The 15785-nt window shown below is 39.7% G+C and overlaps 1 protein-coding gene across 4 annotated transcripts in view; it reads right to left on the bottom strand.

Moving 5' to 3' along the window:
• Positions 1 to 15785, bottom strand: part of ELMOD1 (ELMO domain containing 1) — a 62188-nt gene that overhangs the window by 33761 nt on the left and 12642 nt on the right. For 2 of the 4 annotated variants that reach the window (XM_057316876.1, XM_057316877.1), the window contains exons 2-3: positions 7061 to 7162; positions 101 to 234 (exon numbers count right to left, since the gene is read on the bottom strand). Coding sequence is in view for 1 of the 4 variants with exons in the window: in XM_026505839.4 (XP_026361624.1) it covers positions 7061 to 7077 (17 nt within the window). In the remaining 3 variants the exon portion in view is untranslated. The remainder of the gene's footprint in view (positions 1 to 100; positions 235 to 7060; positions 7163 to 15785) is intronic. The other 2 variants (XM_026505839.4, XM_026505838.4) reach the window with 1 other exon arrangement.

Below are 15785 nucleotides of genomic sequence, written 5' to 3'. Positions count from 1 at the left end.
TTTGTTAGGGGAGTCCCCACAGCAGGGACGGGGCCTCTGAAATGGGAGAATCACCCAGAACCATGCAGGCCCCTGCCTGCGGGGTGGGGGGTGTAGGTACCTGTAGTGCAATACTACTCCAGCATCTTAAATTTGTGACTGATGTCTTCGTTTGGAATAATAAGAGAAAAGTGGCTTATTTTGAACAGTTTCAATGAGTTTGCTAATGAAAGTTAATTCTTGCTTGAAGAAATCCTGTAATAAATAAGAAGTACACTACTGGTGAGGAAGGATACATACAAAATAATCACAGTTCTTGGTTCAAACCAGTTGCCTAAATGAAACACTTTCCATCTAAGTGGCCATAAAGAACAATAAACTTCTCAATGTTTCCAGCATTTTATGCATTTTCTGAAATGATATTTAAAAAATTTTAGTTGTTCTATTGGAGTTCCTAATTAGGGGCACTGGCAATCAATTTGAAATTAACTTGTCAGTAGGGGTTTGGCTTAGTAAATGGGCCCCTCTCTATAATGAGCTTGCTACTACTAAGAGAAGCTGGATAGGACCTGATGCATGAACGGATAATATGAAATCACAAAGAAGCCATTTGTGGGCCTCTAGAAGAACAAGAGTAATTCCCCCCCCCCCCCCCCCCCCCCCCCCCATCGAGCCTCAGTGAGGCCATGCCCACTGGCCTGGGCATGAGGATCACAGTGCCTTTGAAAAGTAGTGGTATACATTTACCATGGGTTGGATCCATTCCAGATCTTACTGCTAGAGCAAAGGGCACTGTTTTTATATTGCAGGGAACTTTCATCTGAGGGTGTAGAGAGCAATAGCTGACAGAGGGATAACTAAAACAATAAATTCATGGTTTATCTGTTTTATTTCAAAGGAAAGGAGGCACAGGCTTATTTTGATTTATTGATGACTCACTCCTCTATTAAAAACGTGATGCTTAGGGGCACGTGGGTGGCTCAGTCCTTAAGCGTCTGCCTTCGGCTCAGGTCAGCCCCGCATCGCATCATCGGGTTCCCTGCTCGGCAGGAAGCCTGCTTCTCCCTCTCCCACTCCCCCTGCTTGTGTTCCCTCTCTCACTGCGTCTCTCTCTGTCAAATAAATAAATAAAATCTTTAAAAAGAAAAACAAAAACGTGACGCTTAAATACATATATTTTACAAGATTTATTTTTAAAATTCAGATTTTTTGTTTTGCTATTTGGTGAATACTTTTATTGACTTATTTATAAGGGAATCAATAAACACATTATACTTTGACATTTAAAAGGTATTTTAAAAAAGAAACTAAAGAAGTATTTAAACATAATTTCAAATATAAAGTTTTATTGTAAACAAAAATATTTTTAAAAGAACCCAAATTAAACAAATCTGTATGTAAAGTCATCATCCATAATAGGCCTCAGAATCTTCTAGAGGGGATAAGGAGTGGGCCTGTTACTCTTAGAGATTCACTACATAGAGGATGTTCTCGGTATTATGAATATATTAATTTCTGTTGAGTTAAAGACCTGGAGTAGCTGACGGAAAGAAATTTGAAATGAATTGGGGAGAAAAATGAAAAATGATCATTGGAAGGTAGTTTACTTATTCCTTCACTGAACTGAACAAATACAAAATGAGAAATTGTATAGTACAGAAGAACAGGGAGTGGGGAAGAGGTGGATAGGAGTCAAGAACTTAATGTCACTGCAAATCCCATGCCATCCCTTGTCCACAAAGAACTTATAGTCTAGTAAAGAAAATGACAGTAAAAACAGAAAGTGTGATAATTCTACAAAAGAAATGGCCCAGAGTGTTAGAGAGGCAGAGGAGAGAAAGTACCTTCCTCTGAGATTGGACAGGAAAGCCAGCTCTCGGTGACCTGGTTCTCCTAACAGGGAGGCAGAAACAACATGGAAAATCAGCATTCCTTCCTCCCTTCAGAACAAAAGTGAAACATACAATAGTTCAGTGAGTGAAATTCAAACCAACACGTATTGAGTGTCCATGGCTTTCATTTATCTTGCTCATGCTCTGGAGGAAGAGCTTCCCGAGAATGAAGTGGCCGAAGAGTCGGCCTTGAAAATCTGAGGGAAGGCAAAGGGGTGGGAGAGCAGGGCTGCCTTCGGTGGAGCTCTAACACACCCTCTGATGGCAGCTGGATGGTGAGGCCACCCACAGCAAACTGCCTAGAAAATTTTTCAGGTTAACATATTTCAACAAGCATACGGAAACAGTTTTTTGTTGTTTTGTTTGAGTGCAGGGGACAAAGTAATTTAAAATATATGTATGTGTAGATATACATACATGTGTTCATGTATATATGTGTGTAAATGCACATGTATGTATATACATATGATCTACGTGTGCACGTGCTTGTGTCCTAAGAAAGAGAAAACTATGGCTAAAAGTACTGGTCTCCGGTGAGAGAGGTATTTGGATGCTTAGGCCATAAATCTTCCCCTTTTCCGGACTCTGCCTCTGAATCTCCTAAGCTCAGTCATCGTCTCTCAAGCAATGTTAACTGAATTCTGCAACAACTACATGCATGACTCTATACCTTCTGCCCTTTAAAATACTGGACATTGGTTGGTGGAAATACTGCCTGATTAAATAGGGAAGTGTCTGAAAGCCTGACTTCAAGTCTATCCTCGATTTGCCACTGTGAGCTGTGTGACTTTGGACAAGCGACTTGGCTTCTCTGGGTCTCTGCCCTCTCATTCGTCAGGTGAAGGGAATGGACTAGCTTTCTGGCTCTAAGAAAAGGCTAGACATGTTGCAAGGCAACAAGAGTTTTCATCAGACTTCCTTCTCTTCAAGTCCCACTGTAGATGTGGCTGAAAATGTTACCATGCTTCTGGGTTGTGTTATGCCCAGCCTGCAAAGGTCTCTGAGAACGGACCCAAGTTTATCTTTGCCACTTCTCTTCTACTCACCCTAAAAAGGGTCTATAGCCAATAAACCTGGACCACCTGCTGCTTGTGGCAGTTGGTCACACATGTGGGTATCATGTTACTTAACTGTGGATTAAAATGCATCCTTTCCTCCAACTCGGTTTAAGATTAACCTTATCTGTTCTGGAGCTGTACATGAAGCGTTTCATTCCAGAGCAACTCAGAGGTTGACAGATTAACCACTCTGTGGGCTTTTAAATAATACTGAATTCTTTTCAGAATCAACTCCTTATTCTGCATAATGTATTTGCAGAGATCAGGAATAAACACTCCCTTTTCCCTAGCCTCACCTCAGTGAAGCCTTCCCTGAAAATTTCTGCCACAAAATGCCTGTGGCACATCAGTAGGCACATTACTACTTACGTCAGAGTTTTGTGCGTGCCTTAACTCCGTAGCAAGTGGTAGGTTTGGAGCAGAGGTCCCCTCATACTCGCTTTTGTGTCACCTAGAACACCTCACAACAGGCACAGAATGAGGAGGTAATGTGGTGCAGAAATAATGAGAAACATCTCTAAGTCAGACAGGCTTGACTCAAATATCTGTGTGCCCCTGGATGAGTTCCTTAACTTTGCTAAGCTTTCTTGCCCTGCTCTGTACAAAGGGATAGTAATCCCTACTTTGTTACAATTGTTATAAAGAGAAAAAAAAAATTAAAAATGTGGGATACTACTGGAATTACTAGCAGTAAGTGCCTACTAAGTGAATCAGTGGACCAAAATATTAATCAAGTGTGAATGACTTAAAAAAACAATTTGCAGATATTTTTGCTAATTGGAAGCCTTTATTTACCTAATGATAGCAGTAAAATACTTTTTCCCCCTTCATTGCTTTATAGCCAGGACTTGGGTATAAGTTTGTTCTCTTTCTCAAAATTTCTCCCTCAGACGTGTGAGTGTGACAGATGCTTTCCTTCCCTCTCTTCTGCCTAAGGAAGAAGGTACGCAGTGAAGTTCATGGCCAAGAAAGGGAGATCCTGAGGCTGGGATAGTTGGAAGCAATTATTTATATGGAGGGACTTAAAAGATTCCCTTATTAGAAAATTTCATAATGTTCTGATAACTGTAAAAAATACAATTTCAGTAAAAAATCTTAGCAAGGGAAAATATTTTAGTACAAGTTTTAAGCCATCCCTATTATATATATCAAGTTAATTAAAATTATTAGAATATATAAACTAAACCCTAAGCCTCAGTTCTATTTGAGGCCCAAAAAGTGCACCCTCTTTCTCTGATCATCTACATAAATACACTTTCTTCTGCATTTTATCTTTGTATTCCTTTAATGCAGACCATGGCTAAATGAATGACTACAGGCTACTTATCCAGTATCCCATATCTACTCTCAATTTCAGATACACCCTTCAGCTGGGTGTACTAATCCTGTAGCATTTATTTCTAATATCTCATGTAATGTTTTTTAATCAAATATTTTCTCCACTCCGCTATGCTCTGAACAGTTACACCATTAATAGACTGATGGCAGTTACACTGATGGCAGCAGTGAGCTAGAAAGAGTGGAGTGTGGGTATCATGTTACTTAACTATGGATTAAAATGCATTCTTTCCTCCAACTCGGTTTAAGATTAACCTTATCTGTTCTGGAGCTGTACATGAAGCGTCTCATTCCAGAGCAACTCAGAGGTTGACAGATTAACCACTCTGTGGGCTTTTAAATAATACTGAATTCTTTTCAGAATCAACTCCTTATTCTGCATAATGTATTTGCAGAGATCAGGAATAAACACCTAATTTGTTTAAGCTGTGTTTACATAACCTCCTATTTGGCTCAAATGAAAAGATTGCCGAAATTGTCCCACATCTGTGGGAAGGGACTGCAGGGGGGGGGGGTGGGGTGCAGGGAAAGGCAATCTAAATGACCTGATAGAGCTTTAATTCAGGGTAATTCTCTTTGCCCTCTTATCCTTCCGATTTCATAAACACCAACATATAGTGAATATGTACATTATAGCTTAATAAAAAACATTAAAAACACCAACATATAATGAATATACACACATTATAACTTAAGAAGAAAGCATTGAAACCACAAACTAAGGCCAAAATAATAATCAACTTGGGGCAGTGACTGAGTTTCCTTTTCTTATTTCAAAACCAATGGTCGATGAAAATCTTCATTTCTGGGGTGCCTGGGTGGCACAGCGGTTAAGCGTCTGCCTTCGGCTCAGGGCGTGATCCCAGCGTTATGGGATTGAGCCCCACATCAGGCTCCTCTGCTATGAGCCTGCTTCTTCCTCTCCCACTCCCCCTGCTTGTGTTCCCTCTCTCATTGGCTGTCTCTATCTCTGTCGAATAAATAAATAAAATCTTTAAAAAAAAAAAAAAAAGAAAATCTTCATTTCTTTCTTGATATGTAATGTTACCCTAGCTTCCGTTTCATATAGCTGATCAATGTCAAATAATATTTATAAAATACGTGTCTTGAGTTGAAAGAGAAGGGTTTGTATCAGAACACGGGACTGATCGGGATGTGCTGGTTCTGTTCTTGGTGCTAGCCTGTGTGAAGTCACAGCAGTAGGTTTTTACCAGACCAGTGCTCAGTCCCAAATACACGTTCATTACAAAAATGTTCTCATCTCTACTAGATATGGTGTTGCAGCTGTTCAGCTTAACAGAAGACTAACAGAAACAAATGCTACTTTTCTCCTTAAACGGTTAGTTGTGAGGCTACTCAAGTCTTTCTAAATGAAGACTCTGAAGAGGAAATCCAGTAGTACGAATCTTGCCCCGGACTTCACCACTACCATCAGCCCTTTTTCAAAAGGAACTTCTGACCTCTAAGCTTCATCTAACACTAAAACCTTCTGCAACTAAAAAACACCATGTTTACATTTAGGAGGGATTCGTAAATACCAATTTTTCATGAATGTGTAAGTAAATAGATGGGTTAATTACCATGGCAACCACAACCATGTCAGGTCAGTACTTTGCTGGCAGATGTCCTAGTGATTTTTCAAATACTGTCCTTTAACACAGCTGAGATAAACAGGCTGAGGAGTATTCTGTACAATAAAACCAAAGCTAATGCCTGTAAACGGTTGAACATGACCTGAGAGGTTTCCATAATTCTAAGACCAGAATCCTCACCAAAACACAGTGAATCCCACACAAACTGATCTAGGTGTTTCAGACACAGTGATAACAACCAAAATCAGTGAGGAAAAGAAAATCTTAAATGGCAGCCACTAAAAGAATGAAATCATTTCCTAAAAGAAGTAAGCCTACTAATTACTTGCTTAGAGAAAACAGCCAGAGCAAGGGGCAAGAATGTGTAATAGAGGTAGGCTATCCTGAGGAAAAGAAACTCAATCTTCTGGAAAGTGTGTATTATTTTCTAACTTTTGGAACCAGAATAACTCTGTTTTGTCATATTTAATATGATGTAAAATTTCTCTGGAAATTTCATTAATAGATTGTGAATGGCCATCAAATTCTCTTAAAAATAATTATAATTATAGGTCCAGCAAATGGCTTTCAGAACAATACAATATCACCACAAAACACACCAGCATATATGTTACTCTACACAGCACAATCTTGAGGGAACCAACAATTAATGCAGAGTTCAGAGGCATCAAGGAGGCAGGAAGAGCAAAAGCTTAGAACACACACACACACACACACACACACACACACATATATTTTTTTTACCAAAAAGGAACATTTGAAAATGCCGTATGAATGACCAGCCAACCAAAATCTAAATTAAGGAATATTTAAAATTACTTTCTTCAGGAAAATGATTCTACACAAATTATACGGATTCCTTGAATACTTACTTGCTCATTCCTCAAACCTTGACCTTAAGGCTTTAGAGACACATGGCATCCAGGTTGTCCAAAGTCCACCTACCCCATGCTTTTGTGCCTGTGTTCTCTTACACTCTCTTGTAATCTCCAACTGGTAAGTGCTCTCTTAGCATCAGTATTCAGATAGGGCAGCGGAGGAAACTTGTGACCAAATTATTCTTAGCAAAAATACAATGCTATTTTATGGATCCTAAGAGACCTGGTTATAGGATTACAAATGGTGAACAGAACTATTTTCCTAATTCAAAAGGAAGTTTCTCCCTTTTAGAGGGCTCAACCAGGGGACCATAAACACTTACCTCAGGAAGTGCTTCATTGTGCCCGTTTTGATTATCTAGGTGTTATCCAAACTGTCCTCAAGTAATTGCTTCCAAATTTGCCTTTGTCAGAGTAAGTATAAGCTGTGGGAAGAAATTTCATGTATTTACTATTAATGGCGCTAGAAGTCCCAAACCCAAGATTACTGCTTACCTTAGTAAGCAGATAATGTGCTGTGCACCCAGAACATGATCAGCTAAACTGCTCACATAGCATTGCAGTTCGGTGGGAAAGCCAAAGGCTTTCACTTCATAGTTACATAATTAGTCTCTCATTGTAAATCCCTTGCTGGAGAAAGAATTTGTTTCATAAGCAATCTCTTCAGTAGTAAGGGTTTTCTCTGTTTTGGGTATTATTCCTATATTTTGAAGAACAGCAATTTGTAAGAAAAATAGAAATGAAGAATCATGAAATTAACAATCCTAATTTCTAGATATCTGGTGGTCTTAAATCTGGCAGCCTCAACTTTCCAGAAGTCTGACTCGAAAATAACTAGAAGCAACCACTAATGTCTTCAAGCTAAAAATTAGATGTTAAAGAGCCAAGTACTCCAAACGGACGACTGTTTTGCCCCCACCACCCTCCCCTTTCGGCACTGTGAACAAAACAGTAAAAATTTCTCTTTGCCTAGCAGTTTCCAGTTTATAGTTTGTTTTTGCAAAGTCTACTGGCTATTGGTCTTCCTCCTGACAAAGAGGTTGCCGGAAGCTGCCTACAAAGCAGCAAGTTGGGACGAGATGGAAAGGTACAGACTAGAGAAGAGAGAGTGGCTGGAGGTGACTGAGAGAAGAGATGAATGGAGGCCCAGCAGGTGAGAGCGAGGTGGGAGCTGAGTGTGTAGACACGTGGCTCGGGGCACAGACACCACTACCAACCAGAACAGCCCAGGAAGGTGGGCAGCTAAGTCCCAATAAAAGCCAGGTTTTTCCTGTAATACATATGTTTCTGTAACTGTTCCATGAATGCCTGAAAAAGAGTATCTACCCCTCAACTTAAGACTGTGGTTGCTTCTGGGAGGCGAGGGAAGGGATTAGGACTGGGGAAAAGGCCACTGGGGAAAATGGCCTTTGACTTCGCGTGTTGTTTCTTAAGATATATCTGAAGCAAAACAAAGGGAAAAAAGATCTGCTCATTTTGGGTGGTGGGAAGATACATTAGTCTTTGTGCTTTTGTGGTTTTTAAAAATGAATCTGGTTTTGTATTAAAAAGTGTTAGTACCTACCCAGAGCCCAGATGGTGGTTTTCAATAGAGTTTACCATTACGGGAACCAGGGCTCCTTGGAGAAAGGGCTGATTCTAGGGAATATACAAGGTGAGCCTGAAATGTCTTGTGTCAGAAAGTAAGGAAGTGCTTGGAAAGACAGACAGTCAAGGATATGTCAGATAAACACAGGAGCCAACCAAAAAAGTTCCCGATGGACAAAGCTGGAACTATTTAAGTAACAAAATAAATAAAGTAGTATTGGATTATTGCCCAAAGTAGAAAATAAATATCCACGATTGCATACTGATATAAACAAACAAGCAAACAAAGGGGAATATATAAGTCTCTAGTACAAATGAATTCCAAATAATTTATGTGGATACTCTGCCCTCAAGGAGGTGGAGCCTAACTCCTAACCCCTTAAATGCAGGCTGGACATAGTATAGTGACTTCCTGAGTACAAAATGGAAAGGGGGGTAATTAGTAACTCTGTACTTAGAGAAACCTGGCAGATACCACCTCAGCTAGGTGATCAAGGTTAATGTCACAGTGGTAAGGCATGTTGACCCTCTGTATCCTTGATATGATGTGATATAAATGGCACTTTACCTCTGTGGTCTTCCTCCTCCAAACTCATAACCTGGTCTAATCATGAGAAAAACATCAGATGTATTCTCATTGAGGGATACTCCATAAAATACCCAATCACTACTCCTTATAACTCTCAAGATCATCAAAAAGAAGGGAAGTCTGAGAAACTGTCAAGGCCAAGAGGTGCCTAAGGAGACACGATACTAAATGGAATGTGGTATCCTGAATGGGATCCTGAAACAGAAAAAGGACATTAGGTTAAAAACTAAGGAAATCTGGGGGCATCTGGCTGGCTAAGTCAAAGGGGCATGTGACTCTTGATCTTGGGGATAATGAGTTCAAGGCCCACATTGGGTGTAGAGATTACTAAAAAATAACTAAACTTAAAAAAAAAAAACTAAGGAAATCTGAATAGCATGGCTTAAGTTAATAATTAGGTATTAACATTGGTCCATTAGTTGTGACTAACGTATCACATTAATGTAAGATGTTGACAATAGGGAAAACTGGGTGCCAGCGTAAGGGAACTCTTTGTGTTGTCTTTTTAACAGATAGCACATGCAAAGTCCTAGAAGCAAGAGAATACACAGTGTGTAGAGGGGAAATGTTTTCTTTGACCTAGTTGTGCTTGGTGAGAGGGACAGGTAAAAAGGGATGGCAAGATATGGAAAGGCAAGAAAGTCTCAGAAGGCTTTGTAAGCAATATTAAAGCCATCTGAACCTCATCCCATGAGCAATGGGGAACTACTGAAAGTTTTCAGACTGAGATGTGACGTGACCAGACTTCTAGTTTTAAAAATATACTCTGATTGTAGTATGGAGAATTAGTTAGATTGTGTTAGAATTGTAGGGAGGGGCACCATTTAAAGGGTTGTTAAAACAATCCACGCAGAGATGCTTAGTGGCCAGAGAAGGCAATGGACAGAGACAGAAGTGCGATGGATTTGAGAGAGATTTAGAAGGTAAAATCAAGTGGACTTTTGTTAATTTACTGATTAGGGAACATTAGCGAAGGAAAAGGAGGAGTCAAACATTATACCTATCCCCGTGGCTAGACAGTAGAATCTTCCACTAAGATACGGAATTCTGGAGATGCAGATCTGAGGGTCTACATGTATTTGGAGGTCTTTGGGGCATTCTGAACTTGCAGGGTCAAGTGGTAGTGTAGATGTACATGGATCTGAAAGTCAGGAGAGAAATCCCATTGGAGACAAAGATCTGGGCTTTCCTCAGCATATAGATGGTAATTAAAACCACAGTCCAGAAGGAAATACAAAATAAATAGTGTATACAACACATTTGTTGCTCATAACAATAGTTCTTTGTCATTAGGGTAATAAATTAGAATTGTACTACTAAGGCAATAAAGAATGAAATACATTTCAGAAAGATTTTATCAAAATAAAAATAATTCTATCCTTAAATGGTTTAATTTGTTATCTAGAACTGGTTTATCTAAAAAAATTTCATAATGATGTGGGGTAGGTGAAGTATTGTAATACTTCAGCTTCTTGTCATCTACTTAAGTATTCCTGAATCTATCCATTAAAAAAAAAAACAACCTTTTTGAATTCTTACATGCTAGCATCATGCTGGGTAATATAACATAGCTTAATACTGCAAGGGAGCTTTACTACTTAAGGGAAAATTCAGCAAATATGGCAGTTATGTGCATGGTGGTTAAGAGCGTAAGTTTTAGAGACAGAGAGTTCATACCTGGTATCTACCACTTGCCAAGTGGCTTTAGACAAGTTGTTTACCCCCTCTAGGGTGTAGTTTTCTCCCTGGTAGATGGGGAAAGAAATTATAACTACCCTGTAGGGTTGTACTAAGGATTGGATGAACCAAATCATGTAAGATGCTTAGCATAGTGACAGGTGTACAATATGCACTAAATGGGTTGGCACTCGTTAGTATCAATATTTTATCATTCTTATTAAAGACTCTTCTAAAATAAAAGGTCATTTTGTCAAGTGAAGAATCACTGAGGAGATTGTTTAAATTCCGACAAGTTGTGACCTGAACTGGGACACTGACAGTGGTAGTGGAGAGAAGTGAATAGAAGTGGAAAATACTCAGAAGGTAGCATCAACTGGACTTATTGGTTGGATGGGAAAAGTGAAGGGATGGAAAATAACAATTAGTTCCAATTATCTGTCCCCCAAACAGGAAACAAAGAGAGCAATTAGTTCTAATTATCTGTCCCCCAAAGAGGAGACACCAAAAATGGCTTTGGGTGGAAAGCCTGTGTAAATGCTGTTTAACTTAGTGCTCACTGGGTATTCATTCAATAGCTTCTTTAAATGTTTTCTATTAAAAAAATTACTGCTTACTAAGTTTTTAAAATCTGGCTTTGTTTTAAAGGAGGCACATTTGTCAATGTCCTAGTTGCTGTTAACTAGACAATCTGTGTAAAGATAGGAACATGCAACAAATAGTGTGCAAAGTGTGATACTCTGAGCCACTATGATTTAAAAAAATTAAAATTTTGAGTTGCTTTTCGCCTGAGTGGTGCTGAGTTAATCTCTTCCTTTGTGGCCAAAATAGCATTTTTCAAGTACTGGGCAGGGCCAGAGTTCAGGGAGAATTTGCAGCTGCTTCTGTTCTTTGCAGCATTTTAACAAAATGGTAGGCCGGATAGATTCTCAAGTATTTTACACACCAGCTTGTTGACCTTAACTCAATTAAGTCACTTGGCCTTGTTTGTATCTGTCTTACTACTTGAAAAACACTGATACTAACTTTTTGTTTAACTCAGATTTATTCGGGTCTTATTTTATATAAAGTTCACCCTTTTTTGGTCAGACAGGAACTCTAATGCCACCTGCTTTGCAGCATGCAAGGACAGTGTGGGGACTGCTCTTGTTCAGTGTCTTCCCTGTAACTTCCTCTCTAGGGGGGTTTTTAACCAGGACATCAGAGTTCCCTGCTGTGTTTTAAATCTCTCTGGTTGTTCTGAAGTGATGTGCTTCCTGTTTCTTTCCCTTTGGACAACATGCTCCTTTAGGCCACCAGGGAAGCCCCAGGGCCTGATACAACGCCAGGCACACTAGGGGCTCAGTATGGATTTGTTGGAATGAACTCTGCACCCTTCTAGAGCAATGCACTTCATTAACAGCACTATTCCATAACAGCATCAATAAAACAAATGAAAAATCTCCCCACTGGAAGAAAAAGAAAACCCTGTAGATGGTTTTTTTTTTTTAAACCAAAATAAAGAATATGATCATAATCGTGGGTTTCCTGATCCTTCCAGTTTATCTGCAGTGATTCCTCTCCATGTGCATGAGTCCACTAACCGGACCTGTTCCAAAGGGAAGGACCAAATGACTGCGTTTGATGCATCAAACACATCCAAGATCAGTTGACACTTCAGTGCTGCGCGTGGGGTTATGTCCCCTTTGTACTTTTTTTCTCCAGCTGGGAAGAAAGGGGCAGCAGGCGCGGTCTGCTCCTTTGAGAACTCATCTTCTCACCTGGTATCAGGGAATCTCCCCTGCCTCTTTTGAGTGAGAAGCCCCGTACAGCTCTTTGTAGAGTCCCTCCCGGTGACCCTGCCTCTTAGAAACCAAACTATCTATTGAGCATCCCAGGAATGAATTAGACACTCGACTAGAGAGAAAAGAAATCCTTTCAATAAAATCATAATCCCTACGTGAGACTAAAAAATCGATGTTGTATGTAGCCCTTCAAATTCTAACTGACTAAATCTTACCCTATAACAACCAAAATGGTTGTGGACTCATAATGTTTATATGTAAATAAAAGACAGTCTACAAAGTAAACAGTGTTCTCCTCTCACAATTTTCCTAATTTGGGATTATCCTAGTTTTTTTTTTTTTAAGTTATATGGAACACATTTAAAAAATAAAATTTAATTTACATATTTAGTCTCAGCCTAAAGTTTTGTGAATAATAACTAATATTTGTAAAATGCTTACCATATGCCAGGCAATATTCTATGAGCTTTGTTTTTATTAACTTACCTAACAGTCATCTTGTGAAGTGAATAATAATTACTATCTCCATTTTACAGCTGGGAAAATTGAGGCACAGAGGAGAAGTTCCCTTCTCCTCAACCTTGCATGGTCACACAGCTACTACTGGCAGAGCTGGGATTCAAAGCCTTGCAGCCTGGCTCCTGAGGCATTGCTGTTAATCACTCTCCTGTGCTGCCTCTGGAAACCACTGAAGTAAAATTCTGGACTGACATAAGACTGAAAGAAATGAATAGTGTATTCAATTCAAACTAAACTGCAGAGCTGGGGATAATCAAGGCCTGGATGTACATCTGCACTTGAAAACTTAGTGTTCCTCCGGGAGCTAGCCAGGGGACTCTTGCATAATAAGGGTTACTGTGGCACTAAAATTTAACTTCTTTCCTTTCCTGAAGCAAATGCACTGCAGATCTCTAAGTTTCCAAACAAGAACATTTTATGGGAAGTTACACAACAGAGCCCCAACGGCTGGGTTTTTTATCTTCTCTTGAGGCCACATTTCCAAGGACAGATGAATCCTTGGTAGTATAATTCTGAAATAACTAATAGTAAAAGTTCCCTTCTCCTCAATGTAAATCTAGTGCTCCCCTGGGGAAAATCCAGTGAAATTCAAGCTCCAGGTGCATAGTGCTGTTTGTGTGGTGATTTCATTCTCCCCAGATTATTCTTTGAGTCATTGATCAGTGTGACAGCGTCTTCAAATCAGCATTTTCTCTGGGCTTGCTTTCAGTCCACCTCTGTATGTTTCAGTTTTCATAATACATTACATGTTTTCCTGTGCAAATGAAAATATTTACCTATTATTATTACCTTTTTTTTTTTTTTTTACTGTACATAAGACATATCTAATGGCTGGTAAAATATTCCACATCTACCTAGGAGATATCTATTAACTTGAGTGAGTTTTCTTGAAGTCACTGAAAAGCAAAATAAGTTCCATTCTCCTTTAGATTTCCCTAACTGCTTCTGTTGTTTTCTTTTCATGCTACAGCAAAACTAAGGAGAAAAACAGGTCAATCTCAAAATGTGTAATTATAATCTGGAGATGAAAACACATTCCATTCCCACCTCCCCTGAGTCTGGATTCAAAAGACAAAGTTTGGGCAACAGTTTTTAGCGGTAGTGAAAAAAAGTCCGCTTAGCAGTTGAGAGAGGGGGGCACACCCACAACTTCACTCTGCAGATGATAAAGTCAAGGTCAGCAGTAGCGAAATGATTGGCCACTGATTTAATTTCTTCACTTTGAGATTTTCTTCTCATTTCACTTGAAAGAAGAAAACAATGACACGTTGAACCATAAGGTCCAGAAATAATAACTTTTATAGCTTTCTCCCCTAAAAATACATTTGATCAAAAGCTGCTTTGGGTATCAGAAGAAAGCCTATGGCTAATTCGGTTCAATTCCATTTATTCTTTGTCTTTATTATACTATGTCACTTTAAATGTTTCCTAAAAGTATTTGAGACAATAATAAACCCAAGTGAACCTTAACCTGTGGGGCAGTTTCAGTTTCCCTCTGGAATAGTCTCAGAGTATGTTCCTAGTGCCCTTGCTAGCTTCCAGGGAAGTCACAGTGATGACATCCCTCAATCAGTCAAGGAGAGATTTGGGACTCTTGCAGGAAAAGATACAGGCTCCTCTTCTTCCACCCATTCATCAGTGATAACTATATGTCTGTAGGTAAAACGGAGGAGAGGCAGCTGCTCTGATAAAGGCTAAACCTTACAGATGTTTGAAGCTAAGGTTGTTTTAGCATGTGATTACTTGAGAATCTCTCCCAAAGGAGCACATGTCTGTGGGAACACAGGCAGGGGTCCAGATGGCTGTGGCTGAGGAGGGGCTGGTAAGCCACCTGCCATGTGAGGGGCTGGGCTCTAGCTGAGCCGACCCACAAAGCAACACAAGAAGGGGGAGGTCAGTCTTTTAAATCTGGTGGGCCAAGTATCAGATACAAATTAGGTGAGCAAATGGGTCCGGATTAGCAAGTTTAGGGAATGGCAAAGCTTGCATCATGCTTCCTATTTTGTCAAGTCCTAAAAAGTACTGTTGTCAGGGAGCCCTAGACAGATGAGGGACTCAGTCTTCAAAGGATATAATGCAGTCACTCACCATGTGGAATAAGAAGGGAGGGGTGAGAAGGGTAGGGGAGAAAAGAGAAGGGAAAGAAATATTTTTCTAAGGCTACTTTTGAGCATTTGAAACATGTATACAATGCCATTTTTGACTTTATTACAGGTATGCAGATGAGGGAGAACGCAAGCAATATGAAAATTTACTACCCTAAAGAAATGAAAAATCTTTCGGATTATGCATTTACATTTCACACATGCTGGCCAGCATGCCACATTAGAGGTATAATGTTCATGTGTAACATTCTCCCAGAGGCCACATTCCAGAACTTTCCTCCTCTGGCAATTAGCTTGAAAGATGCTCTGCTGACACTCACTAAAATGACAACTAGGAAGGTTTTTTCTCCTTCGGGAATAAAACACTCATCCAGGGTTTATTTTTTTGATTTATAGCAATGCAGGCCGATGCCAGCCACAGAATTCAGGGCTGCCTGCAAATATATTTATGATCTGCTTTAAAGGTACAGTGATTTTCCGGCTTTCACTGTGGTTGCCTACATGTCTGTACTGTTTTCATGGAGGGAGCTAAGGATGGGGAAAGCAGAATTGATCAAATTTGTCTTTCATTTTTAAAAGAGTAAGAAAATTTCATGGAACACCTGGGTGGCTCAGTCTGTTAAGCATCTGCCTTCGTTCAGGTCTGATCCTGGGGACCTGGGATTGAGTCCTGTATTGGGCTCCTTGCTCAGCAGGGAGCCTGCTTGTCCCTCTCCCTCTGCCCTGCCCCTGCTTGTGCGTGCTCTCTCTGACAAATAAATAGATAAATAAAATCTTTAAATAAATA

This window comes from Ursus arctos, unplaced genomic scaffold (genome assembly GCF_023065955.2).
Source record: "Ursus arctos isolate Adak ecotype North America unplaced genomic scaffold, UrsArc2.0 scaffold_22, whole genome shotgun sequence".
NCBI lineage: Eukaryota > Metazoa > Chordata > Mammalia > Carnivora > Ursidae > Ursus > Ursus arctos.
This window is presented reverse-complemented; position numbering and strand designations above follow the sequence as displayed.